Genomic DNA, 11,934 nt, shown 5'->3' on the forward strand with positions numbered 1-11,934 from the left:
TTAAAATGTTAGTCTCATTTATAATCGTTTAACTATTAAAAATTATGGGGAATTAGTCATATGAGATATAGTTTTATTCGTCTCAATGAGTACATTATTAAAATCAAACTTTTATAATATTTGTTAGGGAGAGATTAAAGATAATTGCGATCAAAAGTTTGCATCCATATATGTAAAAAAGATAATTATTAATTTTTTTTTAGAAGATAATTATTGGTTTTTATAAATAATTTAAATTTTAATTATTCTCTATTCGTTGTTTTTACCTATGTGTCAAAATTCTTAAATCTTATTTGTCACTTTTGCTTAGGTGGCGAGTAAATTTTTTAATTCTAAAATAAATTATTAATCTAATTTTTCATTGGACAAAATAATACATTTTCTTATGTGGCGCGCCAAATGCTCTCGAAAAATGTTACTTTATTTATATATATTAGATTAGATTAGATTGATGTGGTTTTATAACAATTCTTGACCAGTATCTTGAAGTGACTTGACCCGAAATAATTCATGACTCGACCGATTGACAGATTTACATACAATAATAAAATCATGCTTTCTCCGTTTCTTTTTAGTTGACACGTTTCTTCAGTCACGTTTGCCAATGCTCAACTTCATTCGTTAGTATCTTTAATTACCGAAAAGCAAAAATTATAAAAAGTTGTTATTTAGAAAATATATCCCACGACGAATCTAACAAGACCCCACATGATTATATTTTTCATTACGTATAAATCACAAAACACGGTCAAAGAGAGATGTGTGAATAGTGCTAAAGTCAAAGCGTGTCAACTAAAAAAAACGGAGGTAGTATTAGATTGTGAAGTATTTTATTTCAATCGATTAGAGTATACTACCCACAAAAATAAACTATTATTAAAAAAAATTATCCTTTCATAACTACCCACAATAAAATAAAAGATATTAAATCATTTATGTATCATTTATAAAAAAAACGACTAACCTTTCGTCAAAAAAAAAAAAAAAAAAAAAAACAATTACCCACAAATTAAACCACATTTAAATTTGTTTATTGTACATATATTTTTATTCTTTAAAAAAATTAATAGGCACAATGTACGTACTACGTTCTACGTACTCTATTAAAAAAATTATAACAAATATACAACTAGCAATTTTTAATAAATAATAATACTCAAAATGTACCACATTCTTCTCTGTTAATAATATTAAAAATAATAATAAATAAATAAATAAATAAATAAAAGCTATACATCTATAAAACAATGTACATCTATCTATCTATATATTATAAGTAGGTGTTTACTCCAGTTTTCAATTAAAATCTTTTATGCAAAAAATTCAACCACCATATTTTAAGGTTAAAGGTACAAGATGTCTAATTCGATGCTCTATTTTATGTATTTACACCCATATTCTCGAAAGAGAATGTGAAAGCTCGCCTCATCCCAAAAAAAATCTACAATATAATATCCATGTATGGTGTAAATTCCTTCAAAAGTATTGAAAAGAATTTAATAGGTGTTTTATTCTACATTTCTACTTATTTTCTTCCTATTTTACTTACTAACTTATGGGTTAGTAAATTTTAATTTTATGTAAATATGGGTTTTGAAAAAGTATATAGTTATAATATTATGAGTAAAATAATAAAATGCTTATATAGTACATGCATATCGTGTGCCTCTTAGCTTGTAAAGTTAAAATGAAAAGACATGATGGTTTAAATATAAAAGAATGGCTTAATTTTCATATACTCCCTCCGTTTCTTTTTACTTGCAACAAATACTATAAATAGCCGTTACACATTACTTGCAACAAACTATTTTCTTTCCTTTTATAGTAAGTTTTTTTATGTGATTTTACAAAATTACCCTTACTTTTATTTTTAAACACCCTAATTAAACTACTGATTTTATCTCATCAACTTAAACTCTACATTAATTATCTTAACCATTTCCACCAAAATCATTCCCCTCCCAATTAAATTCATCATCACTTTCAATTGCCAACCACCACCACTACCACCACCACCACTATCACCACCACCACCATACCCAAAATTTTCTCTATTTCTTCATCGATCTCCCCTCAATATGACCCAACACCTTGCCGGAAGTCACGCCGCTGTCCCTCGGTTGTCGCCGGCTCTGTTTTCTCTTCTTTCTTTTCTTCCTCGTCGTCGCCTTCGTCTTTGTTTCGTCATTGTTGCTAAAGCTCAAGTTTAAAGGTTTAATGGACAAATTTAAACCATCAAAACTCTAGATCTAGAGTTTTGATGGTTTAATTTAACCATAAACCTTTAATTTTCCAGATCTGTCCTTTTCCTAGGTTCGAATTTTGTGGGTTTATTGGTTGTTTGACTTTGGTGGTTCGACTTTGGTGCCGAGTTCGACTTTTTTGGGTTCATTGCTTGGTTGGTGGGTGGTTCAAGTATGGTGGGTCGTTCGAATTAAATGGGTGGTTTGAATTTCTGGGTGGTTCGAATTTGGTGGGTGGTTCTAGGTCGAAATTGTGGGCGGTGCTGGATCGGGGGTGGTGTTGGGTAGAAATTGTGGTTGTGGGCGAAATCGAGGGTGGTGTTGGGTCGAAATCGAGGCTCTGGGTTCGCGTGTGGTGCTGCTAGGTGGTGGTGGTACGGTGCTAGGTGATGGTCTTGCTAGGTGGTGGTGCTGCTGCTAGATGGTTGTGTATAATTTTATTTTATTTTATTTTTTTCTGGGTTGGTTAGTACTAAACACATGCCCTTATTTTTTGTTAATTACATTTACCATCTTTTGCCTAGGAGTCCGTTCTTCCCCTCTTTGTTGCGAGTAAAAAGAAACGGAGGGAGTATAAATGATTGGAAATGGGAAGTTAAAGATGATTAAGGGAATGTAATGACATGAAGGTAAAGAAGCAAATAAGTTTTTTTTTTTTTTCAAATTAAAGCAAAAAAAAAAAAAAAAAAAAAAAAAAAGAATATTTATATGGTGACATGTGGCAGTTTGTATGACTTACAAATTTTCCTGTTATTAAATAGAAGTATAGATATAGATAAGGAGAAGGCGTCATATTAGATTGAAACCTCTTATAGGCATATTCGACCCAGGTACACAGACAAGGCCTCTTAGGAATGGGGGTAAGGGAATCTCCACCGTCAAGTTGCCTCTAGTGTAAATTGTTACCTCACAAGTTACAACTTTATCCATTAAACCAAGTACTTTTTGGAAACTAGTTAACTACCCTTTGTAAGTGAATTATAGAGTATTAAAAAGTTTGTGTTCACGTGAGCTAGGTCATGCGACCCTAATCTTTTGAGCTGTATTTTTTTGCTCATCTCTATTGACACCTACTTAGCTCTGCTCAGACACTAAAAAAAGAACACAGTCGTACCTTACCTTGTTTTTTTCTCTATCAAATGTTGACTTGTGTAGTTAAGATGACATATTTTTCTATTTAGGATGTTAGTAAGGTTGGTCGTAGCCCTCTCCTACTAGGACAAGGATGGGTTTGGGCTAGTGGTAGGGCGGGGGGATGGGGATGAAAATCAAACCCAACATAAATGATAGGGGTGGAGAAGGTACATCTTACCCACTCTGCCATGCTTTTATACCCTTTTAAAAATAAAGAATTTTAATGATAAAAAAAGTTAAAATAAAAAATCATCCAAAACAATGAAATTAAAATTAAGTAAATTAAAAGTATATAACTTTTATAATTACTCTTTTTCTTTTGTTTATCAACTTTTAATATTAAGTAAAATATTATCTATTATTATATATTCCTGGCATGGATTTTAAGGGTGATGCGACAAGGAAGATAGAGAATTTGGTGAGTATGGATACCTTAGTGGGCGCTGGGGTGAGTATAGAATTATATTTGTACTAATAGGGCGGGGATGCCCACCACGGGCCTAGGATGCCCACCACGGGCCTAGGATGGATGTCCAAAATCTATCCACCCCACCTACCATGGATTGTCCTATTGATAACCACATCTCTGTTAAATGTATTTACTCCGTGATTCTCTATTCTTTTGAAAAACATTCGTTTTTTAAGCGCAACACTTTTCTAAATCAGTCACTTTTTTAGTGTAGCAATTTTAAATGTATAATTTCCTCCGCACTTATTTATTTATTTATTTTTATATATTTTTTATTACTGAACCTCTTCTCTCTCTTGGTCTTCACACTTTATTTTTTTATAATTTTTTTCTACCCCACATCTCTCGCGTTTAACTAAACTATTCGTCCACTTTCTCTATTATATAACTTTAATTTTGCAATATATCCCTCTTACATACTTTGTGCAGTGTTGTTATACAAACTCAGCTCAAAAATCTAAACTCCGTACCAGTCAAACAAATGCTCTAAAAAAACAAAAGAATAATTAAATGTGATGTGCATATAGGTATAGCTTTAATGAAAATTAAAGTCCAATTTTAAAAAGGGCTTTTTTTTCCCCCAAAAACTACATATTAGAGCCTTCTTAGTTCACCTTATTTCAAGATCTTACTACTTATCTTATACTTCTTTTGTTCTATTTAGAAAAATTTAACATGAATAATCCAATCTTTCGTTGGTTCTCCCAAAATAATCCAACCTTTAGATTAACCTTGAATAATCCCACCTTTACTTATTATTCTTCTACATCGCCCCCAGCAGGTCAACACACCCATTATGACCGGTTGCCAAGCCAGGTGTCATCTTCTTACTGGTTTTATTTTTTATTTTTTTTATTTTTTATTTTTTATTTAAAACTTAATTTCTATAAAGAAAAAATCCAAAAAAAAAAATCCCAAAAAAATAAATCAGAAACCCACCCTAAGCTTCCCACCATCAACCCCACCGTCAATTCACCATCATCCTCACCGCCATAGCCCCACAACACCACCACAACCCCACCGTCGATCTACCATCACCAAAACCCATAGCACGCAACACCCCACCGTTCCAACTCCGCACCACCATCAACCATCCTAGAAACCCCAACCGTCCCACCACCTTCTATGTTCCCGAGACGAAAATGAACCAGCACACAAGCCCCCATCCACAATCCCACCTCCGCACCACCATCAACCAACCCACACCGTCACACCTCGCATGTTATGTTAGCTAACCGCCAAAATAACAAGCAGCCATTTGATTACCAAAAACACCAAAACAATGCATGAATGCAAGAGAAATGCAGCATAAGCTAAAAATATGTTCTACACAAAGTTCTCCATAACCAAGTAGCTACTTACTCATCTGTTATTGTTGCATTTGATTTAGGGGAGGAAAGGTTTCGCGAATTGTCACCCTCTTGTTCGGTTGATAGGAAGAAGTTTGTGTTTGATCATCTTGATAAGTTGATGAAGGAGGAAGAAAGGTGTTCATGGAGGGGAAGAGAGTTAGAGAGGTTGTCATGGAGGAAGAGAGAGAAAAAACTGGTGGTCTTCTAAAAAAAAGGAAAAAAGAAATAAAATTACCCGATCTTCAGGTAACCGGTCACTTAGGCTCAGTATGAGAGAATATATACCAAAGGTAGGATTATTCCAGATTAATCCAAAGGTTGGATTATTTTGGGAGAACAACAAAAGGTTTGATTATTCATGTTAAATTTTCCTTTTATTTATTAATCGCAACATTTCAATAATGTACATTATTCACACACTTAACTTTAATTGCATTTTCGTGAAATAACATACTTAAAAAAAATAGTCATAGAATTTTGTTGGATAATTTTGTAGTTTTTGCAAATTAATAAATAAAGATAAAAAAACAATTGAATTTGCATTGACAAGTGTGAAAAAATAAGATATGTTGCAAGTTTTACATATGGAGGTAGTACTTAGATTATACCAGGGAAAATAAGTTCAATCCAATTTGAAAAAAATGCGATCATATGCTTTAAAAAAAAGGATCCAATAAGTAAAGTCAAGTCTTTATTTAGTTTGAGCTAAGCCTTATAAAAATGAGGAAGTAGAAATGGACGAATGTTATGTATTTGTTGGTACATAACATGACAATTCATAAATATTTTAAAAATAAACATTAGTACCACTGAGATGTGAAATGTATCATTGTTATTAAAAAAGTCCTGTAAATAGTTAAAGTTACACTAAAGATTGTTACAATGGTATACTTTTAAAGCTAATATATATACCACTAGGCTGTGAAGTTATGCCATTGGAGTGTAATGGTATAATAGTAGTTGTAATTGGTATTAAAATGACTATAATGTTACAATTAAAACCTGAAAATTAAAGTGATAATATGTGGTCCCATCATCTTTTTGTTGTACTAAGTTACCATTAAGCCCCTATTACGTACCAATAGGTACATAACTTTCCTCCCTTTGAAATGCTTCAATAAAAAACTATTAGTGTTCAATGAGCTAACTCTAGCTTGAAGAAAGTTTAAAATTATTGTTCGAGCTTGGATAATTAAGGATTTGCAATGTTCTAGCTTTGTTTACGAATGTGATCATTTTCATTTCGAGTTGAATATCGAGCTGAATGAGCTAAACTTGGGTTTGCTTTAATAAACGAGCCTCGAGTTATATGTAAGAAAATTATATCTTTTGATTTTATCCAAGATTTTTGTCAATCTTTCTATGGAAAAATAATGGTCAAATTTTGATGCCTATATAATTTGAACTTCCTTTATCCCAAAATATTGACATGTTGGATTAGTTTTCATCATTCACATATTAATTTTGACTATATGTTTTTCACGACGTAGTAAAAACAAAATTTATCACAATATGTAGTTGATTACGGAGTAATACATATCAACCAGCTACCAGCTAATTACCAAATAAGGCATTAACATGGTTATAATACTACTTGTATCTTATAAACTCATCTAAACGAGTTGATCATGAATATTTTCAAGTCGAACAAGATGTTGTTTGACTTGTGCTCGTTTATTTAACTAAATTAAGTTTTTGTTCAAGCTTATTCGTTAACATAATAAACGAGTTTAATTCATATCGGCTCATTTACACCTTACTACTGGTATAGTGCACCCGGGTGTACAATATTATGTTAATTAAGTTAGATTAGAAATTTAATGAAATCTAATTTAGGTAACTAATTGTATTTATAATATGTAGTAAGGGTATTTTTGTAATTTAATTTTAAAAAAATTACTCCTTCCATCCCCAAAACTTCGACCATTTTGAGTTGATTTCATGGTTACTAAAAAACTTAAATAAAAAGAAATAAAAACATAGTGAAAAGATAAATTTTCATGGGATTTGTAAAAAACTAGAGAGAGAAAGTATTAAAAATACATGAAAAAACAAAATTTTATATGGAGAAGCTAATTTTGCACAAATATTATTATAAATTGGTGAGTATTTTAATGTAAATGAGTTGATCATTTTAAGACTAAAATTAAACTAAAAGGGTCAAAATTTTAGAAATATAGGAAATAAAAAAGAAAAAAAATTAAAAGTTGCAACTAATGTATAGCAACCTTTTTTTACAATAGTTGGATTGATATTTAACAGTGTTAGTAAAACGCATTAAAGATTTCCAAATTTTTTCTATGTCGGTGAAAAACAAGAGAATAAAAAAGGAAGTACTGTCCATTGGGTGGTGGTGGATCGAGAAAGTTCAGAAAATCAAGACTTTCTTTTCTTCACTTATAAATAATCTCTATACTGTCCTTTCACACACGACTCTAGTCATCTCTTTAATCGCAACTCCGATAAATCAAAACCCTAATTTCCGCAAATCCTCCCAAATTTTCCCTCTTTCTTCAAATCACTCAAATTTCCCACGATAATGGTTCCCAAGAAATCCGGCATCAATGAAGTCGACGGCGCAAGCCCTGGGTAACTCTCTATCTATCTTTTTCTCTCCTCAATTTCCATGATTTATACCCTAATTTACAAAATTAATTGAATTAATTTCTTTTTTTGGCAGCAAAATTTTCATAGGAGGACTAGCGAAGAACACAACTCTTGGTATATATCACTTAATTTCTGTATTTATTTATCATGGTGCTTAAAATTTGATGAATTTTTGCTTAATTAATTGATTTTTTATTTTATTTTTCTGGGTTGAACAGATACGTTTACGAAGTATTTTGCAAATTATGGGGAAGTGGTAGATAGTGTTATAATGAAAGATCGGATGACAGGTCAACCAAGGGGTTTTGGGTTTATAACATATGCTGATCCTGCTGTTGTTGATATCGTCATTAAAGAGGACCATATCATTAATGACAAGCAGGTATACTATACTTATTTTATTTAATTTTTGTAAGAAAAAAATTGCTGTTAGTTTAATAAAGTTTCTTGCTTGTTGTGATTTGATGGTAATTTACGTTATCTTTATTGATGACGGGTATCTGTGTTCGGGTTTTCGGGTTGTGGGTCTCGAAATTCACTTATTTGTACTATTTTAGTATTGGATTGAATTTGGGTTCTCTTGTTGAATTGATTCTTAGTTTAATAAAGTTTCTTGCTTCTTGTGATTAGATGGTAATTTACGTCATCTTTATTGATGACAGGTATCTGTGTTCGGGTTTTCGGGTTGTCGGTCTCGAAATTCACTTATTGTACTGTTTTAGTATTGGATTGAATTTGGGTTCTCTTGTTGAATTGATTTTTATTTGAACTTGTATCTCATGTAAACTTTCTTTTTTAAGATGAAATTTGTAAAAGGGGAAAAAGCTTGGGGTTGAATTTTGCTGCTAGAGATGTTGGATTTCCTTGATTATCTACGTTTCTTGCTTATTTTAATGTTGAGGTCTTTTGAAGGGTTTCCTGTGTGATTTGAATTTTGAAATTGTTGGTAGTTTTGTAATGATCTTGCACCCGAGATTCTTTTATATTTGCTTATCCTATACTTTGATTGATTTTGATTCAGCCTTGGGTAGGCCTCATATGATTGGACCAACTTAAATTTCCCAAAATTATTTTAAATCGAAAAGAACAAAGTTTTGAATTTTTTATTGCTCTCTCAGAAAGTTTGGAGATGTTGGTTTTCAACTATTCTGTTTTCCAATATTCATGTGTAGTTGTGTGTGTGTGTGTGTGTGTGTTTTTTTTTTTTTTTTTTTTGAGGAATCTTACTTGGATTTTGTTGGTTCATAATTGTACTTAATCTATTTGAATTTTTTAATGAATTCAAAGTATTGGCTATTGAGGACAATTTTTCGATTTACTTGTAATTTCTGGTTATGGATTTTTGACCCAAACTGAGGCTGTGTTTAGCTGCTTGCCTATAGATGTTGAAGTCCTATGAAAGAAGAAAAGGCTGCATTATACCTTTTTGGCTAACAAATTTCTACTACATAGCTTAAGGTTATATATGTGTGTTTTATGTATCGTTCACAGTATAGATTTCTTGTCGATGGAATAGCAGGTGAATTTTAGTGCCATAGTTAGCTGATCACTTTAGATGGATTTCTGCCCTTCTTTGTCGATGGTTCATACTTCTTTGTAAAATTTGTTTTGGAGGTTTGTGTGGTAGATTGGTTTATGGTACCTACTTGTATGATTTTTCAAGCGGAGAATTTTCATAAATGCTCATTGAACTGCAGTAGTTTAATGGCATATATATTGGTTTTTATGTCCTTTGGATGCTTATCTTTCCTGAATTACTACTACTAGTAGCAAAATCACAGTCAGCTAACCAAATGAGGCCTTAGTTTTTTGTTTGCTAGGTCCTCTTGTGTTTTTATTATTGGGAGGAGGGTTGTATTGCCTGAGTATATCACAAAAATAATGAGTTGCATTTCAATAGGGAGCTTTTTGCATTACTATATGTTTCTAAGAATTCAGCAGCTTTTTAGTAGGTTGTTGAGTGATTTTGACCATCTTCATTGGATGGCCAGAAGATATTGAATAATGTTTTTGCTACATCTCTAACTATTTCTATGTGTACTTATGCATGCAAATAGTGTGGGGAAGGAATAGAAGTGGGTAACTATGGAAATCTGCTGGCATTTTCATGCTAACTCCTGACTTTACCCATTAGAATTGTGTATGCTTTTGTTAATTGTATCAGGATATCTTAAGTGCAGATTATTCATCTCTCTATATTCCAACTTAGTGTTTCTTCTGTTTGATTATTGCGTCAGGTGGAAATCAAGAGGACAATACCCAAGGGTGCTGCTGCTCAAACAAATGGTTTTAAAACTAAAAAGATCTTTGTAGGGGGCATTCCAGCAACTGTGACTGAAGGTCTACTTTATAATTTGTTATGTTTTTGATTTTTTACTGTTTATTTTCCCGATACTGATTTTCTCAATTTTTGATACTATAGATGAATTGAAGGACTTCTTCTCAAAGTATGGTAATGTTGTGGAACATGAGATCATTCTTGATCATGCTACTAAACGATCTCGAGGATTTGGGTTTGTGGTGTTTGACCATGAAAAAGTTGTCGATGATATTTTGGCTGATGGAAACATGATTGATATGAATGGCTCAAGGGTGAGTTTAGTTATTTGGCTGTTTTTTAGGACTGTATATCCCAGGTCAGCTGTGTATGGATTAATTAAAATATGTTGTAATGTGCCTTATTCTCTTATAATGATTTTGTCTTTTATTGTTTTTTGGTTTTCAAATTTGAAAATTTACGTATCTAAAATTTGGTTGTATCTCAGCATAATTGGAAATCAACACAGGTTAACTTTCTTTTCCACCCAGGCTCTCAGGTATTAAAGACTGTAGGTTGACTTAATTCTTTGTTGTAGGTTGAGATCAAGAAGGCTGAACCAAAGAAAGCCTCAAACCCTGCTTCTGGTTCTGCATTTGGTAGTGACTCTAGGGCACGCAATCATGGAGGTAATTTCAGAGGATACCCTGATAATTATAGTGGATTTGGAAGTGGTTATAGTCCTGCATCCTATAGGGCATTCGGAGCCTTCCCTTCTAGGTTTGGTGATTATGGTGGATATGGAGGTGGTGATTATGGAGAAGGTTATGGTGGATTTGGTGGAGCTGCTAGTATGGCTGGTTATCGTGGAGAACCATCTTATGGTTACTCTGGCCGTTATGGCCCATATGGTGGGGCTTTAGGTGGAGGATATGGTAGTGGTTTAGGGATGTTTGGCAGAGGTGATCCCGGCTCTGGGTCTGGTTCAGGTCCTGGCTACGGTTCAGGCCCTGGCTACGGCTCAGGCCCTGGTGGATATGGAGCGGGAGCGATGTACGGAAGTAGGGCAGGCTATAGCGGCAGTAGTCGTTACCACCCTTATGCACGATAGACATCTGTAAGAGCCTTACCATAGAATTTGCAGACTGTTGCTCATTTCTCAGCATTTTAAGGACTTTGGAGCAGATATATTCCAGCCATTTCTAGATCAAGATTGTGAGATTGCATTAGTTTCATCTGCATCTATGTTTTGGTGATAGTGTGGGCAGAATTAGCTATTGTCTATTTTTGGCTGATAGTTTTTTTAGCATCGTCTTGTATTCTGTAGTTGCGTAGCTAGTTAAGATTGTGAATGACAATTGACTTAGAGCACTTGCAGTTGCTTTTAATATTTTAGACATAGTTTTATTTTTGCAATGTTGAGGTTTGTTTTATCAAGTGGTTATGCAGGAATAAAGAAAAAACCTTAGTGGTGCTCTTTTTGCTCACTATAGTAAGTGGGCAGGGTAGCATTAGTCCGTTAGTCCTATTACTGTAAGCTAATAGGTATTTGTTGTCTCTCCCATGTATATGGTTCATGCAAGCTGCAATGCTTGCTTGCACAATTTATATGGAGCTGCTGTGTCCTTTTCTCTTCCCTATGGGCTCTTTAGATTGATTATCAGAGCTCCCTTTTTCTTGAGAATCCTGACATGGTCTTTTATGGACTCTGTCAATTAATTTATTATTAGAGTTCCTCTTTGCATGATTACAAAGAAATTCTGGCGTGCACATAACCGCATTGCCAGTGATATCCACTGTTAATAATATTGCTAGGGATCTCTGGGCTAATATTGTATGCATGTTTGATTTCCTAGTAATATGTTGCAGAAG

At 33.1% G+C, this 11,934-nt stretch overlaps 1 protein-coding gene across 1 annotated transcript; it reads left to right on the top strand.

The window, feature by feature from the left end:
* The first annotated feature begins 7,612 nt into the window (after positions 1 to 7,612).
* On the top strand, positions 7,613 to 11,478 carry LOC145589424 (heterogeneous nuclear ribonucleoprotein 1-like). The gene is made up of 6 exons (XM_081645970.1): positions 7,613 to 7,787; positions 7,879 to 7,919; positions 8,024 to 8,187; positions 10,043 to 10,145; positions 10,228 to 10,397; positions 10,661 to 11,478. Exons 1-6 carry the CDS (start codon positions 7,738 to 7,740, stop codon positions 11,171 to 11,173), a joined length of 1,041 nt encoding a protein of 346 aa, XP_081502096.1. The 5' UTR covers positions 7,613 to 7,737; the 3' UTR covers positions 11,174 to 11,478.
* The last annotated feature ends 456 nt before the right edge of the window (positions 11,479 to 11,934 follow it).

This window comes from Chenopodium album, chromosome 17 (assembly GCF_948465745.1).
Source record: "Chenopodium album chromosome 17, dcCheAlbu1.1, whole genome shotgun sequence".
NCBI classification, from domain to species: Eukaryota; Viridiplantae; Streptophyta; class Magnoliopsida; order Caryophyllales; family Amaranthaceae; genus Chenopodium; species Chenopodium album.